A 21417-nucleotide genomic window follows, 5' to 3' on the forward strand; every position below is an offset into this window, starting at 1 on the left:
CAAGGAGGCAGCCACCGAGGAGTCAGACTGGTTTCTTTGTACCAAGAGAACGGGAAAGCCACACGTCATGGGCATCATAGACGTAGCAGTGGAAATGCAGATTATTCACCAAGTGGCTGCATTAATGAAGCCTATGACAAGTGCACTAGTATAGAAAAAGCATCTGGTTTTGCCACCTGAAGATCAAAAATCCAGAACACCGGCCTGTGCCCGCACTATGCAATTTCCAGGGTTCTTAATAGAATGGATTGCAATTCTCATGCGTGGGAGAGACTGTGCTCGGAGGTGGTGCACTTGGCAGAGGTGGGTGGCAGCACTGAAGAAGGACGGACCTCATGGAGATGGGGGTTAGGGGAGCATGAGTTGGTATACCATGCTGGTCAATTGGCTTCCATTGCCCAGGCCTGTGACATATATACAGTGCTACAAAACACAAGTTGGCATCAGTTCACACGTTGCATTTGGAAATAAAGTCTAAATCTGAAAATGAATGTACAATCCAATTCTCCATCTGCCACCGTCCCCAGAGGTCACATGTAAAGCGATTCATTCCCCGTGACCTGGGACTGTGTGATGCCGTGATGTCACTGGACTATACAGGAACGTGGAAATAAAGTGGTCAGGAACGGGGGTTTTATACAAATGTTGCATTTACAAGTTTATTCTCACAACAGATACAAATAGCAACTTCTCAAATTTTTTTTCCATTTTACTTTTTTTTTTTATTTTGTACATAATGCAAACTGATTGGTCAGCCGTCCCGATGGAGACATGTTACTGAATGAGATAGCTAGGCTCTACATACATGTGGCTTGTATTTCATATAGAAAAGAAAGGTGTTAATAAGTATATTAGCATATTTACACATTATTAACATGCCGAGGGGTAAGGTCAGTCCTTGCATAACCCTTACACAACACATCAGAAGCGGGGAGAGGGGCAGCCAGAGTCAGCCTAACAACAAAAGGGAACAAATGATAATAAAACATACAACTGGTAAAATAACAATATAGTTAAGGCTTAAAACGTGTATAAAAATAACAGTTACAGTTGGAGGAACGTATACCGAGTCATCTGAGGAGCGGATACAGCCGGAGGCCGCGGCGCGGGATGTACGTCTGTACAGGGCCAGGTCTCCTCTGCTGACAGCATGGTTGTGTAAACCCCCAATTCTGGGATGGGGGGGACCAACACAAGAGGAAGGCGGTGGGATGTCATTACTACGAAGTGGAGGTCATGGAGCAGGCAGGGGACCTTTCTGGTTACACCACAGCACTCTCCCTCCCGGCTGGGTAACTCTCGGGATTAGTACATAGGAGTACATTATGGTGACCGGGCCTCAGCAGGAGAGGTAACTGGTTTTCACTTTTGGTTCACTACTTTTAATGCAAGATCCATCTAAACAAGTCATCTGCTCCCGACACAACACATGGGAGACTCCTGCCCCGTGGTAAGAGGGAATGGGGGCAGGTGACATGAGAGGTAGGGGTCTCTCCTCAGCTATGAGGGATGTCCAATAACTGGATAATGGGGTCTACTGGGCACAGCTCCGTGGCTACAGTTTGTTCTGAGACCTTTGTAGAATGGCAGGAAGTATTCACGCCGTCAGCTCCATGAGACAACCGCCTCCTACTCGTCCGCCAGGCCCCGCTCAGTCATGTGACATAGACAAGCGCACCTTGGGACACCGCGGGGACACTCCTGCATCAGGCACACACTGCCGGCACATTTCAGGTACGCTGATCTGCGCTCGCACCTCACATCCATCTCTGAGAGCGGTCTCACAAAGCCGCAGGAAGCCATTCCGCCGCGCACGCAGGTAAGTGTATGGACTAACACCCATAGACACTGTCCTGTAGCATAACCAGACGTCCACCCTCCCTGTGAGACAACAGTCCGAGAGGAACGTGTAAGGGGGAGTCTCAGGATTTCCTCATCTAGTCAGAAGTGGCTACAAATACCTAATAGGGGTACCCCTGGGTCACAGCTACGCCCCTCCCCAGACTGGTGGTGCTACAACCCAATCTCTGGCGTTAGTCTGTATTTTTACCCCAGGACTTGGGATCATTATTTGGGAAACGGTTCCGGAGTTAACATTGTATGTAACGCAGGGATCAGAGCCGTGTAATAGGGCACAGCTGCCCCTCCAGCGATTACATACGCCACCATATGTGTTACGTGTAGGGCACAGCTGCCCCTCCAGCGATTACATACGCCATATGTGTTACGTGTAGGGCAGATGGAGCTACATATCCTAACACACATTTCCTGCCAGTAATACCCCATACATACAACATCCTGGGCCCAGCCTGGGTCACAAACATCGGTATCCAACCGGGTCACAAACGTGGGTAACCAGCCCGAGGCACTGAACGTGGGTAACCAGCCCGGGGCACTAAACGTGGGTAACCAGCCCGGGGCACTAAACGTGGGTAACCAGCCCGGGGCACTAAATGTGGGTAACCAGCCGGGTCACAAACGTGGGGGTACTTATGTAATATCTGGGCTCCCGGTTTTCTTATGAGACCGTGTCCGCTCGCCACACTATATAAAATCAACTCCATTGCATTTAACATGGGAGTCCAGATAATACATAAGTACCAACGTGGGTAACCAGCCGGGTCACAAACGTGGGTAACCAGCCGGGTCACAAACGTGGGTAACCAGCCGGGTCACAAACGTGGGTAACCAGCCGGGTCACAAACGTGGGTAACCAGCCCGGGGCACTGAACGTGGGTAACCAGCCCACCTGGGACCCTGTGACCTGTATACACACAGAGCCAGCAGTGATATCTGGGGACCCTGTGACCTGTATACACACAGAGCCAGCAGTGATTTCAGGGGACCCTGTGACCTGTATACACACAGAGCCAGCACTGATATCAGGGGACCCTGTAACCTGTATACACACAGAGCCTGCAGTGCTTTTGGGGGACCCTGCAACCTGTATATATACAGAGCTAGCAGTGAATTTGGGGGACCCTGTAACCTGTATACACACAGAGCCAGCACTGGACATGAAGTCCCTGAAACCTGTATACATAAAGATCCAGTGATCACCACTGGTGTAATACTGCTTTACCCAAACTATAATACTTAACCTCAGGATCCCCACTGTAACCCCGGGAACCCCACTGTAACCCCAGGATCCCCACTGTAACCCCAGGATCCCCACTGTAATACCCATCAGAAGGGATTGTCAGCTGTATGGGTAAGGTGGGGAGAGTGGTGGGAGGGGAGTCACTGCGAGGTGATGGGGGGGGACAGGGGTGACACAAGCAACCCAGACATGTGTGCAGTGCGCTCCATGTCACATGATGGACAGACGCCGGTGTGCATGACCGTCGCTGAGCAGCATATGTCCAAGACTCCCCTAGTACTGGCCTTTACCTGACACAGAAATAGGTTTCCTGAGAGGTCCCACCTAGTGGCCAGCAGTGTTATTGCAGCATCACTCAGTGACACCTGTAGCACGAGGTGACGGACCCGGGTCACTTCTGTGTACAGCGCATACTGTAGCATCAGCAATGGTCCAGATGGTCCAACGGCTCTGTACAGTGCTGTGTATATAGTAACTTCATACACTACTCGGCCACCTGGCCATGGGCATCGCTTGTAACCACAGTTGGACAATATAATGTGGTACTAGGGAGCCAGTGGGGGACGTCACCCCAACAGGCAGCTCCCAGCACACAGGACCCGTCAGTGACTGGGATGGAGGACGCGGGGGCACGGACCAGCATACAGGACCGTCAGTGACTGGGATGGATGATACCGGGGCACGGACCAGCATACAGGACCGTCAGTGACTGGGATGGATGATACGGGGGCACGGACCAGCATACAGGACCGTCAGTGACTGGGATGGATGATACGGGGGCACGGACCAGCATACAGGACCGTCAGTGACTGGGATGGATGATACAGGGGCACGGACCAGCATACAGGACCGTCAGTGACTGGGATGGATGATACGGGGGCACGGACCAGCATACAGGACCGTCAGTGACTGGGATGGATGATACGGGGGCATAGGCCAGCATACAGGACCGTCAGTGACTGGGATGGATGATACCGGGGCACGGACCAGCATACAGGACCGTCAGTGACTGGGATGGATGATACGGGGGCACGGACCAGCATACAGGACCGTCAGTGACTGGATTGGATGATACGGGGGCACGGACCAGCATACAGGACCGTCAGTGACTGGGATGGATGATACGGGGGCACGGACCAGCATACAGGACCGTCAGTGACTGGGATGGATGATACGGGGGCACGGACCAGCATACAGGACCGTCAGTGACTGGATTGGATGATACGGGGGCACGGACCAGCATACAGGACCGTCAGTGACTGGATTGGATGATACGGGGGCACGGACCAGCATACAGGACCGTCAGTGACTGGGATGGATGATACGGGGGCATAGGCCAGCATACAGGACCCATCAGTGACTGGGATGGATGATACGGGGGCACGGACCAGCATACAGGACCGTCAGTGACTGGGATGGATGATACGGGGGCATAGGCCAGCATACAGGACCGTCAGTGACTGGGATAGGGCGAGTCTTGGAGGGGAAGTCTCTAGGTGCAGAGTATGGTGGTATATCAGCATGGCCCCAATAATGCTCTATACACATAGCAGGGCGCGAGGAGAACCATCAGCACCTTCGGTATGGTCAGGACAAGACTGGTCACACGTTACTGCATACATCGGGCAGTTGGTATCTTCGTCCTACAGACACCCGATCCATGGCAGGTGATGGGCTTCCTCTAGGCATGTCTACCCAGCCCCCTCTCCCGGGACCCATCAGTGCCAGGATGCCAGGGATATGGGCACACTACTGTAATACATAAACCCTCAGTCCTCAGTCACCAGTAAATGTGGCATATAATTATCCCAGAGGCCTCGCTGGTCAGTCCATTCCTGGAGCAAAACAGTCAGAATGCGGGCAGGGCGCCCGGTAGAGCACCGCGGCACGTTATCGCCTTCTGCTTATTTTCTATTTCATTTCCCCGATTAGCAGCACCAAATTCTTGGCCAATAAATAGGATTTTTTTTTTTATTGTTTTCTTATATGTAAAAAATGGAGGATAAAAAAAGGTTAGAGAAACATAACGAGATATAAAATATGAAAAGTGCTCAGCTGGGGACTCCGTGTGTCACCAAATATTGTGGGCAAATTAATGTACAGTCTCACACCCAGGGCAGACCTCCACAGCTCAGCCAATCCGAGACCACTCCTAAAGCAGCCAGCCAATCACAAGTTGCTGCGGTTCCGCTTGTATGAAGCCAAATAAAAGCTTTGTAATCCCGGAGGCAGCCAATGACAGGCAGGAATCCAGAGGTAAAATCCATTTGTATCCATAGGTCAGTGAAATGTAACAAATCCACGAGCAGCCGCCACCAACGCTGACAAAAGGGTATCCGAGCCGGAAGGTGGTGGACTCACTCCTGGTCCCGATTCCCGGCCAGATAACTGCAGCTCAGGCTGCCCTTAGTCTTTGGTCACCGTCTCTGAGGCTGCTCTATATGAGGGAAATTCTAACGGGAATGCCGGGAGACTCGGTCCTCTGAGGAGAATGGTGGTTGACGAGGTGTTCGACCACAGTGTGCTTGGACATATGCTTCATCAAATAGGTCTCCTGCAAGGAGAGACAAAGTCATGGAACATAAAGCCAATAACAAGCCGGCGCCCCATATAATGCACAGACATGCGGTACTCACGGATGTGTACGCTCTCCCGCACATGCTGCAGCAGTACGCCTTGGCGTGCTTCACGGCGTGGGCCGAGAGGTGGATCTGAAGTGAGGCAGAGTCTGTGTACGCCCGGTAGCAGTTGGGACACTTGTAGGGTTTGTCTTTGTTGTGCTGTCGCTGGTGAGACTGTGAGAGAAGAGGAAGGTCATTACACACAGGGATCACACACACACACATCCGCAACGGCATAATGACAACCCTGAATGAGGCCCTTACAGCCCGCCCACTGTCTGATGTAACTAGGCGGAGTAACTCAGCACATCGGCTACACACCGTTACTGCCTACAGCCCGCCCACTGTCTGATGTAACTAGGCGGAGTAACTCAGCACATCGGCTACACACCCTTACTGCCTACAGCCCGCCCACTGTCTGATGTAACTAGGCGGAGTAACTCAGCACATCGGCTACACACCCTTACTGCCTACAGCCCGCCCACTGTCTGATGTAACTAGGCGGAGTAACTCAGCACATCGGCTACACACCCTTACTGCCTACAGCCCGCCCACTGTCTGATGTAACTAGGCGGAGTAACTCAGCACATCGGCTACACACCCTTACTCCCTACAGCCCGCCCACTGTCTGATGTAACTAGGCGGAGTAACTCAGCACATCGGCTACACACCCTTACTCCCTACAGCCCGCCCACTGTCTGATGTAACTAGGCGGAGTAACTCAGCACATTGGCTACACACCCTTACTCCCTACAGCCCGCCCACTGTCTGATGTAACTAGGCGGAGTAACTCAGCACATCGGCTACACACCCTTACTGCCTACAGCCCACCCACTGTCTGATGCAACTAGGAGGAGTAACTCAGCACATCGGCTACACACCCTTACTCCCTACAGCCCGCCCACTGTCTGATGTAACTAACAGAGTAACTCAGCACATCGGCTACACACCCTTACTGCCTACAGCCCACCCACTGTATGATGCAACTAGGAGGAGTAACTCAGCACATCGGCTACACACCCTTACTCCCTACAGCCCACCAACTGTCTGATGTAACTAGGCGGAGTAACTCAGCACATCGGCTACACACCCTTACTGCCTACAGCCCGCCCACTGTCTGATGTAACTAGGCGGAGTAACTCAGCACATCGGCTACACACCCTTACTCCCTACAGCCCTCCCACTGTCTGATGTAACTAGGCGGAGTAACTCAGCACATCGGCTACACACCCTTACTCCCTACAGCCCTCCCACTGTCTGATGTAACTAGGCGGAGTAACTCAGCACATCGGCTACACACCCTTACTCCCTACAGCCCTCCCACTGTCTGATGTAACTAGGCGGAGTAACTCAGCACATCGGCTACACACCCTTACTCCCTACAGCCCGCCCACTGTCTGATGTAACTAGGCGGAGTAACTCAGCACATCGGCTACACACCCTTACTCCCTACAGCCCTCCCACTGTCTGATGTAACTAGGCGGAGTAACTCAGCACATCGGCTACACACCCTTACTCCCTACAGCCCACCCGCTGTCTGATGTAACTAGGAGGAGTAACTCAGCACATCAGCTACACACCCTACTCCCTACAGCCCGATCACTGTCTGATGTAACTAGGCGGAGTAACTCAGCACATCCGCTACACACCCTTACTGCCTACAGCCCGCCCACTGTCTGATGTGACTAGGCGGAGTAACTCAGCACATCCGCTACACACCCTTACTGCCTACAGCCCGCCCACTGTCTGATGTAACTAGGCGGAGTAACTCAGCACATCGGCTACACACCCTTAGTCCCTACAGCCCGCCCACTGTCTGATGTAACTAGGCGGAGTAACTCAGCACATCTGCTACACACCCTTACTGCCTACAGCCCGCCCACTGTCTGATGTAACTAGGCGGAGTAACTCAGCACATCGGCTACCCACCCTTACTCCCTACAGCCCGCCCACTGTCTGATGTAACTAGGCAAAGTAACTCAGCACATCGGCTACACACCCTTACTCCCTACAGCCCACCCACTGTCCAATGTAACTAGGCGGAGTAACTCAGCACATCGGCTACACACCCTTACTCCCTACAGCCCGCCCACTATCCGATGTAACTAGGCAGAGTAACTCAGCACATCGGCTACACACCCTTACTGCCTACAGCCCGCCCACTGTATGATGTAACTAGGCGGAGTAACTCAGCACATCCGCTACACACCCTTACTGCCTACAGCCTGCCCACTGTCTGATGTAACTAGGCGGAGTAACTCAGCACATCGGCTACACACCCTTACTCCCTACAGCCCTCCCACTGTCTGATGTAACTAGGCGGAGTAACTCAGCACATCGGCTACACACCCTTACTCCCTACAGCCCGACCACTGTCTGATGTAACTAGGCGGAGTAACTCAGCACATCGGCTACACACCCTTACTGCCTACAGCCCGCCCACTGTCTGATGTAACTAGGCGGAGTAACTCAGCACATCGGCTACACACCCTTAGTCCCTACAGCCCGCCCACTGTCTGATGTAACTAGGCGGAGTAACTCAGCACATCTGCTACACACCCTTACTGCCTACAGCCCGCCCACTGTCTGATGTAACTAGGCGGAGTAACTCAGCACATCGGCTACCCACCCTTACTCCCTACAGCCCGCCCACTGTCTGATGTAACTAGGCAAAGTAACTCAGCACATCGGCTACACACCCTTACTCCCTACAGCCCGCCCACTGTCCGATGTAACTAGGCGGAGTAACTCAGCACATCGGCTACACACCCTTAGTCCCTACAGCCCGCCCACTGTCCGATGTAACTAGACGGAGTAACTCAGCACATCCGCTACACACCCTTACTGCCTACAGCCCGCCCACTGTCCGATGTAACTAGGCGGAGTAACTCAGCACATCGGCTACACACCCTTACTCCCTACAGCCCGCCCACTGTCCAATGTAACTAGGCGGAGTAACTCAGCACGACTACACACCCTTACTCCCTACAGCCCGCACACTATGCGATGTAACTAGGCGGAGTAACTCAGCACATCGGCTACACACCCTTACTGCCTACAGCCCGCCCACTGTATGATGTAACTAGGCGGAGTAACTCAGCACATCCGCTACACACCCTTACTGCCTACAGCCCGCCCACTGTCTGATGTAACTAGGCGGAGTAACTCAGCACATCGGCTACACACCCTTACTCCCTACAGCCCGACCACTGTCTGATGTAACTAGGCGGAGTAACTCAGCACATCGGCTACACACCCTTACTGCCTACAGCCCGCCCACTGTCTGATGTAACTAGGCGGAGTAACTCAGCACATCCGCTACACACCCTTACTGCCTACAGCCCGCCCACTGTCTGATGTAACTAGGCGGAGTAACTCAGCACATCGGCTATACACCCTTACTCCCTACAGCCCGCCCACTGTCCGATGTAACTAGGCAGAGTAACTCAGCACATCGGCTACACAACTATAAGAACCACTTGGCCCATCTAGTCTGCCCCTTTTTTAAACATGTTACCTCAAACCATATTTGATCCTTATTTTTCTGTAAGGATATCAATATGCCTATCCCAAGCATGGTTAAATTGTTCTACTGTATTTGCCTCTACCACGTCTGATGGGAGGCTATTCCACTTATCTACTACTCTTTCTGTGAAGTAATTCTTCCTCACATTTCCCCTGAATCTTCTTCCCTCCAGTATCAGTGCATGTCCTCGTGTTCTGCTGCTCCTCTTCCTGTGATGAATGTCTGCCACCTGTACCTTCCTCCCCCTAGTGTCAGTGCATGTCCTCGTGTTCTGCTGCTCCTCTTCCTGTGAAGAATGTCTGCCACCTGTACCTTCCTCCCTCTAGAGTCAGTGCATGTCCTCGTGTTCTGCTGCTCCTCTTCCTGTGAAGAATGTCTACCACCTGTACCTTCCTCCCCCTAGTGTCATTGCATGTCCTCGTGTTCTGCTGCTCCTCCTCTTCCTGTGACTAATGTCTCACACCTGCACCTTCCTCCCTCTAGAGTCAGTGCATGTCCCCGTGTTCTGCTGCTCCTCTTCCTGTGAAGAATGTCTGCCACCTGTACCTTCCTCCCTCTAGAGTCAGTGCATGTCCTCGTGTTCTGCTGCTCCTCTTCCTGTGACTAATGTCTTCCACCTGTACCTTCCTCCCTCTAGTGTCAGTGCATGTCCCCGTGTTCTGCTGCTCCTCTTCCTGTGAAGAATGTCTGCCACCTGTACCTTCCTCCCTCTAGAGTCAGTGCATGTCCTCGTGTTCTGCTGCTCCTCTTCCTGTGAAGAATGTCTCCCACCTGTCCCTTCCTCCCCCCAGTGTCAGTGCATGTCCTCGTGTTCTGCTGCTCCTCTTCCTGTGAGGAATGTCTGCCACCTGTACCTTCCTCCCCCTAGTGTCAGTGCATGTCCTCGTGTTCTGCTGCTCCTCTTCCTGTGAAGAATGTCTGCCACCTGTACCTTCCTCCCCCTAGTGTCAGTGCATGTCCTCGTGTTCTGCTGCTCCTCTTCCTGTGAAGAAAGTCTGCCACCTGTACCTTCCTCCCCCTAGTGTCAGTGCATGTCCTCGTGTTCTGCTGCTCCTCTTCCTGTGAAGAATGTCTCCCACCTGTACCTTCCTCCCTCTAGTGTCAGTGCATGTCCTCGTGTTCTGTTGCTCCTCTTCCTGTGAAGAATGTCTCCCGCCTGTACCTTCCTCCCTCTAGTGTCAGTGCATGTCCTCGTGTTCTGCTGCTCCTCTTCCTGTGGAGAATGTCTCCCACCTGTACCTTCCTCCCCCCAGTGTCAGTGCATGTCCTCGTGTTCTGCTGCTCCTCTTCCTGTGACTAATGCCTCCCACCTGTACCTTCCTCCCCCTTGTGTCAGTGCATGTCCTCGTGTTCCGCTGCTCCTCTTCCTGTGACTAATGTCTCCCACCTGTACCTTCCTCCCTCTAGTGTCAGTGCATGTCCCCGTGTTCTGCTGCTCCTCTTCCTGTGACGAATGTCTCCCACCTGTACCTTCCTCCCCCTAGTGTCAGTGCATGTCCTTGTATTCTGCTGCTCCTCTTCCTGTGACTAATGTCTCCCGCCTGTACCTTCCTCCCTCTAGTGTCAGTGCATGTCCCCGTGTTCTGCTGCTCCTCTTCCTGTGACGAATGTTTCCCACCTGTACCTTCCTCCCTCTAGTGTCAGTGCATGTCCTCGTGTTCTGCTGCTCCTCTTCCTGTGACTAATGTCTCCCACCTGTACCTTCCTCCCTCTAGTGTCAGTGCATGTCCTCGTGTTATGCTGCTCCTCTTCCTGTGACGAATGTCTCCCTCCTGTACCTTCCTCCCCCTAGTATCAGTGCATGTCCCCGTGTTCTGCTGCTCCTCTTCCTGTGACGAATGTCTCCCACCTGTACCTTCCTCCCTCTAGTGTCAGTGCATGTTCCTGTGTTCTGCTGCTCCTCTTCCTGTGACGAATGTCTCCCACCTGTACCTTCCTCCCCCTAGTGTCAGTGCATGTCCATGTATTCTGCTGCTCCGCTTTCTGTGACTAATATCTCCCACCTGTACCTTCCTCCCTCTAGTGTCAGTGCATGTCCCCGTGTTCTGCTGCTCCTCTTCCTGTGAAGAATGTCTCCCACCTGTACCTTCCTCCCTCTAGTGTCAGTGCATGTCCTCGTGTTCTGCTGCTCCTCTTCCTGTGAAGAATGTCTCCCACCTGTACCTTCCTCCCCCTAGTGTCAGTGCATGTCCTCGTGTTCTGCTGCTCCTCTTCCTGTGAAGTATGTCTCCCACCTGTACCTTCCCCCCCCCTAGTGTCAGTGCATGTCCCCGTGTTCTGCTGCTCCTCTTCCTGTGAAGAATGTCTCCCACCTGTACCTTCCTCCCTCAAGTGTCAGTGCATGTCCTCGTGTTGTGCTGCTCCTCTTCCTGTGACGAATGTCTCCCACCTGTACCTTCCTCCCTCTAGTGTCAGTGCATGTCCTCGTGTTCTGCTGCTCCTCTTCCTGTGACTAATGTCTCCCTCCTGTACCTTCCTCCCCCTAGTGTCAGTGCATGTCCTCGTGTTCTGCTGCTCCTCTTCCTGTGACTAAGGTCTCCCACCTGTACCTTCCTCCCTCTAGTGTCAGTGCATGTCCCCGTGTTCTGCTGCTCCTCTTCCTGTGACGAATGTCTCCCACCTGTACCTTCCTACCCCTAGTGTCAGTGCATGTCCTCGTGTTCTGCTGCTCCTCTTCCTGTGAAAAATGTCTCCCACCTGTACCTTCCTCCCTCTAGTGTCAGTGCATATCCCCATGTTCTGCTGCTCCTCTTCCTGTGACGAATGTCTCCCACCTGTACCTTCCTCCCTCTAGTGTCAGTGCGTGTCCTCGTGTTCTGCTGCTCCTCTTCCTGTGAAGAATGTCTCCCACCTGTACCTTCCTCCCCCTAGTGTCAGTGCATGTCCTCGTGTTCTGCTGCTACTCTTCCTGTGACGAATGTCTCCCACCTGTACCTTCCTCCCCCTAGTGTCAGTGCATGTCCTCGTGTTCTGCTTCTCCTCTTTCTGTGACTAATGTCTCCCACCTGTACCTTCCTCCCTCTAGTGTCAGTGCATGTCCTCGTGTTCTGCTGCTCCTCTTCCTGTGACTAATGTCTCCCACCTGTACCTTCCTCCCTCTAGTGTCAGTGCATGTCCTCGTGTTCTGCTGCTCCTCTTCCTGTGAAGAATGTCTCCCACCTGTACCTTCCTCCCCCTAGTGTCAGTGCATGTCCTCGTGTTCTGTTGCTCCTCTTCCTGTGACTAATGTCTCCCACCTGTACCTTCCTCCCTCTAGTGTCAGTGCATGTCCTCGTGTTCTGCTGCTCCTCTTCCTGTGAAGAATGTCTCCCACCTGTACCTTCCTCCCCCTAGTGTCAGTGCATGTCCTCGTGTTCTGTTGCTCCTCTTCCTGTGAAGAATGTCTCCCACCTGTACCTTCCTCCCCCCAGTGTCAGTGCATGTCCTCGTGTTCTGCTGCTCCTCTTCCTGTGAGGAATGTCTGCCACCTGTACCTTCCTCCCCCTAGTGTCAGTGCATGTCCTCGTGTTCTGTTGCTCCTCTTCCTGTGACTAATGTCTCCCACCTGTACCTTCCTCCCTCTAGTGTCAGTGCATGTCCTCGTGTTCTGCTGCTCCTCTTCCTGTGAAGAATGTCTCCGACCTGTACCTTCCTCCCTCTAGTGTCAGTGCATGTCCTCGTGTTCTGCTGCTCCTCTTCCTGTGAAGAATGTCTCCCACCTGTACCTTCCTCCCCCCAGTGTCAGTGCATGTCCTCGTGTTCTGCTGCTCCTCTTCCTGTGAGGAATGTCTGCCACCTGTACCTTCCTCCCCCTAGTGTCAGTGCATGTCCTCGTGTTCTGCTGCTCCTCTTCCTGTGAAGAATGTCTGCCACCTGTACCTTCCTCCCCCTAGTGTCAGTGCATGTCCTCGTGTTCTGCTGCTCCTCTTCCTGTGAAGAATGTCTGCCACCTGTACCTTCCTCCCCCTAGTGTCAGTGCATGTCCTCGTGTTCTGCTGCTCCTCTTCCTGTGAAGAATGACTCCCACCTGTACCTTCCTCCCTCTAGTGTCAGTGCATGTCCCCGTGTTCTGCTGCTCCTCTTCCTGTGACTAATGTCTCCCACCTGTACCTTCCTCCCCCTAGTGTCAGTGCATGTCCTCGTGTTCTGCTGCTCCTCTTCCTGTGACTAATGTCTCCCACCTGTACCTTCCTCCCTCTAGTGTCAGTGCATGTCCTCGTGTTCTGCTGCTCCTCTTCCTGTGACTAATGTCTCCCACCTGTACCTTCCTCCCTCTAGTGTCAGTGCATGTCCTCGTGTTCTGTTGCTCCTCTTCCTGTGAAGAATGTCTCCCGCCTGTACCTTCCTCCCTCTAGTGTCAGTGCATGTCCGCGTGTTCTGCTGCTCCTCTTCCTGTGACTAATGTCTCCCACCTGTACCTTCCTCCCCCTAGTGTCAGTGCATGTCCTCGTGTTCTGCTGCTCCTCTTCCTGTGAAGAATGTCTCCCACCTGTACCTTCCTCCCTCTAGTGTCAGTGCATGTCCTCGTGTTCTGCTGCTCCTCTTCCTGTGACTAATGTCTCCCACCTGTACCTTCCTCCCTCTAGTGTCAGTGCATGTCCCCGTGTTCTGCTGCTCCTCTTCCTGTGAAGAATGTCTCCCACCTGTACCTTCCTCCCCCCAGTGTCAGTGCGTGTCCTCGTGTTCTGTTGCTCCTCTTCCTGTGACTAATGTCTCCCACCTGTACCTTCCTCCCTCTAGTGTCAGTGCATGTCCGCGTGTTCTGCTGCTCCTCTTCCTGTGACTAATGTCTCCCACCTGTACCTTCCTCCCTCTAGTGTCAGTGCATGTCCTCGTGTTCTGCTGCTCCTCTTCCTGTGAAGAATGTCTCCCACCTGTACCTTCCTCCCTCTAGTGCCAGTGCATGTCCTCGTGTTCTGCTGCTCCTCTTCCTGTGACTAATGTCTCCCACCTGTACCTTCCTCCCTCTAGTGTCAGTGCATGTCCTCGTGTTCTGCTGCTCCTCTTCCTGTGAAGAATGTCTCCCTCCTGTACCTTCCTCCGCCCAGTGTCAGTGCATGTCCTCGTGTTCTGCTGCTCCTCTTCCTGTGAAGAATGTCTCCCACCTGTACCTTCCTCCCCCTAGTGTCAGTGCATGTCCTCATGTTCTGCTGCTCCTCTTCCTGTGAAGAATGTCTCCCACCTGTACCTTCCTCCCCCTAGTGTCAGTGCATGTCCTCGTGTTCTGCTGCTCCTCTTCCTGTGACTAATGTCTCCCACCTGTACCTTCCTCCCCCTAGTGTCAGTGCATGTCCTCGTGTTCTGCTGCTCCTCTTCCTGTGATGAATGTCTCCCACCTCTACCTTCCTCCCTCTAGTGTCAGTGCATGTCCTCGTGTTCTGCTGCTCCTCTTCCTGTGAAGAATGTCTCCCACCTGTACCTTCCTCCCCCTAGTGTCAGTGCATGTCCTCGTGTTCTGCTGCTCCTCTTCCTGTGAAGAATGTCTCCCTCCTGTACCTTCCTCCCCCTAGTGTCAGTGCATGTCCTCGTGTTCTGCTGCTCCTCTTCCTGTGACAAATGTCTCCCACCTGTACCTTCCTCCCCCTAGTGTCAGTGCATGTCCTCGTGTTCTGCTGCTCCTCTTCCTGTGACTAATGTCTCCCACCTGTACCTTCCTCCCCCTTGTGTCAGTGCATGTCCTCGTGTTCTGCTGCTCCTCTTCCTGTGACTAATGTCTCCCACCTGTACCTTCCTCCCCCTAGTGTCAGTGCATGTCCTCGTGTTCTGCTGCTCCTCTTCCTGTGAAGAATGTCTCCCACCTGTACCTTCCTCCCCCTAGTGTCAGTGCATGTCCTCGTGTTCTGCTGCTCCTCTTCCTGTGACTAATGTCTCCCACCTGTACCTTCCTTCCCCTAGTGTCAGTGCATGTCCTCGTGTTCTGCTGCTCCTCTTCCTGTGACTAATGTCTCCCACCTGTACCTTCCTCCCCCTTGTGTCAGTGCATGTCCTCGTGTTCTGCTGCTCCTCTTCCTGTGACTAATGTCTCCCACCTGTACCTTCCTCCCCCTAGTGTCAGTGCATGTCCTCGTGTTCTGCTGCTCCTCTTCCTGTGAAGAATGTCTCCCACCTGTACCTTCCTCCCTCTAGTGTCAGTGCATGTCCTCGTGTTCTGCTGCTCCTCTTCCTGTGAAGAATGTCTCCCACCTGTACCTTCCTCCCTCTAGTGTCAGTGCATGTCCTCGTGTTCTGCTGCTCCTCTTCCTGTGAAGAATGTCTCCCACCTGTACCTTCCTCCTTCTAGTGTCAGTGCATGTCCTCGTGTTCTGCTGCTCCTCTTCCTGTGACTAATGTCTCCCACCTGTACCTTCCTCCCCTTAGTGTCAGTGCATGTCCTTGTGTTCTGCTGCTCCTCTTCCTGTGAAGAATGTCTCCCACCTGTACCTTGTTAAAGCCCTTGATATATTTGAAAGTTTCTATCATGTCCCCCCTTTCCCTTCTCTGCTCTAAAGTATACATATTAAGATCTTTTAGTCTTTCCTGGTACGTTTTGTGATGTAGGCCATGCACCATTTTAGTTGCCCTTCTTCGTACAGTCTCTAATGTATTTATATCCTTCTGGAGATATGGCCTCCAGAACTGAACACAATACTCTAGGTGAGGTCGTACCAATGACCTATACAGTGGCATTATTACTTCTTTCTTTCTACTGCTGATACCTCTCCCTATGCAACCAAGCATCTGACTTGCCTTCTTCATTGCTTTGTTACATTGCCTACCTGCCTTCAAGTCCCCAGAAATAGTGACACCTAGATCCCTCCATTATTTCCATTATATTGCTATATCTGCAAGACATGAGCTATTGGGGGCACCACAGAATCAGGGCAGACAAAATGGAGTCACTCACCTGCAGGTTGGAGAGCTGGGTGAAAGCCTTTTCACAGCCGGGTTGAGGACATTTGTAGGGCCGGTCTCCAGTATGAATCCTTCAAAACAATCAGAAACATCATTATACTACAGAGGGAAAGCATAAAGAACAAGTAGAGTGCACAAATGCTGTATATGATGGTGGAGCCGCCAGTACACCAATGGTTTATATGATGGGGGAGACATGAAAGGCCAGTACACCAATGCTGTATATGATGGGGAGACATGAAAGGCCAGTACACCAATGGTTTATATGATGGGGGAGACATGAAAGGCCAGTACACCAATGCTTTATATAATGGGGGAGACATGAAAGGTCAGTACACCAATGCTGTATATGATGGGGGAGACATGAAAGGTCAGTACACCAATGCTGTATATGATGGGGGAGACATGAGAGGCCAGTACACCAATGCTGTATATGATGGGGGAGACATGAGAGGCCAGTACACCAATGCTGTATATGATGGGGGAGACATGAAAGGTCAGTACACCAATGCTCTATATGATGGGGGAGACATGAGAGGCCAGTACACCAATGCTGTATATGATGGGGGAGACATGAAAGGCCAGTACACCAATGCTGTATATGATGAGGAGACATGAAAGGCCAGTACACCAATGCTGTATATGATGAGGAGACATGAAAGGCCAGTACACCAATGCTCTATATGATGTCGGGAGACATGAAAGGCCAGTACACCAATGCTGTATATGATGGTGGAGACATGAAAGGCCAGTACACCAATGCTCTATATGATGGGGGAGACATGAGAGGCCAGTACACCAATGCTGTATATGATGGGGGAGACATGAGAGGCCAGTACACCAATGCTGTATATGATGGGGGAGACATGAGAGGCCAGTACACCAATGCTGTATATGATGGGGGAGACATGAGAGGCCAGTACACCAATGCTGTATATGATGGGGAGACATGAGAGGTCAGTACACCAATGCTTTATATGATGGGGGAGACATGAAAGGCCAGTACACCAATGCTGTATATGATGGGGGAGACATGAAAGGCCAGTACACCAATGCTTTATATGATGGGGGAGACATGAAAGGTCAGTACACCAATGCTTTATATGATGGGGGAGACATGAAAGGTCAGTACACCAATGCTGTATATGATGGGGAGACATGAAAGGTCAGTACACCAATGCTCTATATGATGGGGGAGACATGAAAGGTCAATACACCAATGCTGTATATGATGGGGAGACATGAAAGGTCAGTACACCAATGCTGTATATGATGGGGAGACATGAAAGGTCAGTACACCAATGCTGTATATGATGGGGGAGACATGAAAGGCCAGTACACCAATGCTGTATATGATGGGGGAGACATGAAAGGTCAGTACACCAATGCTGTATATGATGGTGGAGACTCCAGTATACCAATGCTTTATATGATGGGGAGAATGAAAGGCCAGTACACCAATGCTGTATATGATGGGGGTGACATGAGAGGCCAGTACACCAATGCTGTATATGATGGGGGAGACATGAGAGGCCAGTACACCAATGCTCTATATGATGGGGGAGACATGAGAGGTCAGTACACCAATGCTGTATATGATGGGGAGACATGAGAGGTCAGTACACCAATGCTTTATATGATGGGGGAGACATGAGAGGCCAGTACACCAATGCTTTATATGATGGGGGAGACATGAAAGGTCAGTACACCAATGCTCTATATGATGGGGGAGACATGAGAGGTCAGTACACCAATGCTGTATATGATGGGGGAGACATGAAAGGTCAGTACACCAATGCTGTATATGATGGGGAGACATGAAAGGCCAGTACACCAATGGTTTATATGATGGGGGAGACATGAAAGGCCAGTACACCAATGCTTTATATAATGGGGGAGACATGAAAGGTCAGTACACCAATGCTCTATATGATGGGGAGACATGAAAGGTCAGTACACCAATGCTGTATATGATGAGGAGACATGAAAGGCCAGTACACCAATGCTGTATATGATGAGGAGACATGAAAGGCCAGTACACCAATGCTCTATATGATGGGGAGACATGAAAGGCCAGTACACCAATGCTGTATATGATGGGGGAGACATGAGAGGCCAGTACACCAATGCTGTATATGATGGGGAGAATGAAAGGCCAGTACACCAATGCTGTATATGATGGGGGAGACATGAGAGGCCAGTACACCAATGCTCTATATGATGGGGAGACATGAAAGGTCAGTACACCAATGATCTATATGATGGGGGGAGACATGAAAGGCCAGGACACCAATGCTGTATATGATGGTGGAGACATGAAAGGCCAGTACACCAATGCTCTATATGATGGGGAGACATGAAAGGCCAGTACACCAATGCTTTATATGATGGGGAGACATGAAAGGTCAGTACACCAATGCTGTATATGATGGGGAGACATGAGAGGCCAGTACACCAATGCTGTATATGATGGGGAGACATGAAAGGCCAGTACACCAATACTGTATATGATGGGGGGAGACATGAAAGGCCAGTACAGCAATGCTGTATATGATGGGGAGACATGAAAGGCCAGTACACCAATGCTGTATATGATGGGGGAGACATGAGAGGCCAGTACACCAATGCTGTATATGATGGGGGAGACATGAAAGGCCAGTACACCAATGCTTTATAGGATGCTGGAGACATGAAAGGTCAGTACACCAATGGTTTATATGATGGGGGAGACATGAAAGGTCAGTACACCAATGCTCTATATGATGGGGGGAGACATGAAAGGCCAGTACACCAATGCTGTATATGATGGTGGAGACATGAAAGGCCAGTACACCAATGCTTTATATGATGGGGAGACATGAAAGGTCAATACACCAATGCTGTATATGATGGGGGAGACATGAGAGGCCAGTACACCAATGCTGTATATGATGAGGAGAATGAAAGGTCAGTACACCAATGCTGTATATGATGAGGAGAATGAAAGGTCAGTACACCAATGCTGTATATGATGCTGGAGACATGAAAGGTCAGTACACCAATGCTTTATATGATGGGGAGAATGAAAGGCCAGTACACCAATGCTGTATATGATGGGGAGACATGAAAGGCCAGTACACCAATGCTGTATATGATGAGGAGAATGAAAGGTCAGTACACCAATGCTGTATATGATGCTGGAGACATGAAAGGCCAGTACACCAATGCTTTATATGATGGGGAGAATGAAAGGCCAGTACACCAATGCTATATATGATGGGGGAGACATGAAAGGTCAGTACACCAATGCTCTATATGATGGGGAGACATGAAAGGCCAGTACACCAATGCTGTATATGATGGGGAGACATGAAAGGTCAGTACACCAATGCTGTATATGATGGGGGAGACATGAAAGGCCAGTACACCAATGCTGTATATGATGGGGAGACATGAAAGGCCAGTACACCAATGCTGTATATGATGGGGAGACATGAAAGGCCAGTACACCAATGCTGTATATGATGGGGGAGACATGAAAGGCCAGTACACCAATGCTGTATATGATGGGGAGACATGAAAGGTCAGTACACCAATGCTGTATATGATGGGGGAGACATGAAAGGTCAGTACACCAATGCTGTATATGATGGGGGAGACATGAAAGGTCAGTACACCAATGCTCTATATGATGGGGGGAGACATGAAAGGCCAGTACACCAATGCTGTATATGATGGTGGAGACATGAAAGGCCAGTACACCAATGCTTTATATGATGGGGAGACATGAAAGGTCAATACACCAATGCTGTATATGATGGGGGAGACATGAGAGGCCAGTACACCAATGCTGTATATGATGAGGAGAATGAAAGGTCAGTACACCAATGCTGTATATGATGGGGGAGACATGAGAGGCCAGTACACCAATGCTGTATATGATGGGGGAGACATGAGAGGCCAGTACACCAATGCTTTATATGATGGGGGAGACATGAAAGGCCAGTACACCAATGCTTTATATGATGGGGAGAATGAAAGGCCAGTACACCAATGCTATATATGATGGGGGAGACATGAAAGGTCAGTACACCAATGCTCTATATGATGGGGAGACATGAAAGGCCAGTACACCAATGCTGTATATGATGGGGAGACATGAAAGGTCAGTACACCAATGCTGTATATGATGGGGGAGACATGAAAGGCCAGTACACCAATGCTGTATATGATGGGGAGACATGAAAGGCCAGTACACCAATGCTGTATATGATGGGGAGACATGAAAGGCCAGTACACCAATGCTGTATATGATGGGGGAGACATGAAAGGCCAGTACACCAATGCTGTATATGATGGGGAGACATGAAAGGTCAGTACACCAATGCTGTATATGATGGGGGAGACATGAAAGGTCAGTACACCAATGCTGTATATGATGGGGGAGACATGAGAGGCCAGTACACCAATGCTGTATATGATGGGGGAGACATGAGAGGCCAGTACACCAATGCTGTATATGATGGGGGAGACATGAGAGGCCAGTACACCAATGCTGTATATGATGGGGGAGACATGAGAGGCCAGTACACCAATGCTGTATATGATGGGAGACATGAAAGGTCAGTACACCAATGCTGTATATGATGGGGGAGACATGAGAGGCCAGTACACCAATGCTGTATATGATGGGGGAGACATGAGAGGCCAGTACACCAATGCTGTATATGATGGGGAGACATGAGAGGTCAGTACACCAATGCTGTATATGATGGGGGAGACATGAGAGGCCAGTACACCAATGCTGTATATGATGGGGGAGATATGAAAGGCCAGTACACCAATGCTGTATATGATGGGGGAGACATGAAAGGCCAGTACACCAATGCTGTATATGATGGGGGAGACATGAAAGGCCAGTACACCAATACTGTATATGATGGGGAGACATGAAAGGCCAGTACACCAATACTGTATATGATGGGGAGACATGAAAGGCCAGTACACCAATACTGTATATGATGGGGAGACATGAAAGGCCAGTACACCAATGCTTTATATGATGGGGGAGACATGAAAGGCCAGTACACCAATGCTATATATGATGGGGGGAGACATGAAAGGCCAGTACACCAATGCTGTATATGATGGGGAGACATGAAAGGTCAGTACACCAATGCTGTATATGATGGGGAGACATGAAAGGTCAGTACACCAATGCTGTATATGATGGGGAGACATGAAAGGTCAGTACACCAATGCTTTATATGATGGGGGAGACATGAGAGGCCAGTACACCAATACTGTATATGATGGGGAGA

General features: G+C 51.1%; 1 protein-coding gene across 5 annotated transcripts in view; it reads right to left on the reverse strand.

Moving 5' to 3' along the window:
* Nucleotides 1-641: 641 nt before the first annotated feature.
* The window catches only part of ZNF362 (zinc finger protein 362), a 60604-nt gene continuing 39828 nt past the window's right edge, over nt 642-21417 (reverse strand). For 3 of the 5 annotated variants that reach the window (XM_083161779.1, XM_083161777.1, XM_083161778.1), the window contains exons 6-8: nt 16110-16188; nt 5737-5895; nt 643-5654 (exon numbers count right to left, since the gene is read on the reverse strand). In XM_083161779.1, coding sequence (XP_083017905.1) covers nt 5538-5654; nt 5737-5895; nt 16110-16188 — 355 coding nt within the window. In that variant the 3' untranslated portion in view covers nt 643-5537. Of the gene's footprint in view, nt 5655-5736; nt 5896-16109; nt 16189-21417 lie in introns of all 5 variants that reach the window. The other 2 variants (XM_083161776.1, XM_083161775.1) reach the window with 1 other exon arrangement.

Source organism: Crinia signifera, chromosome 19 (genome assembly GCF_055691185.1).
Source record: "Crinia signifera chromosome 19, ASM5569118v1, whole genome shotgun sequence".
Lineage (NCBI taxonomy): Eukaryota > Metazoa > Chordata > Amphibia > Anura > Myobatrachidae > Crinia > Crinia signifera.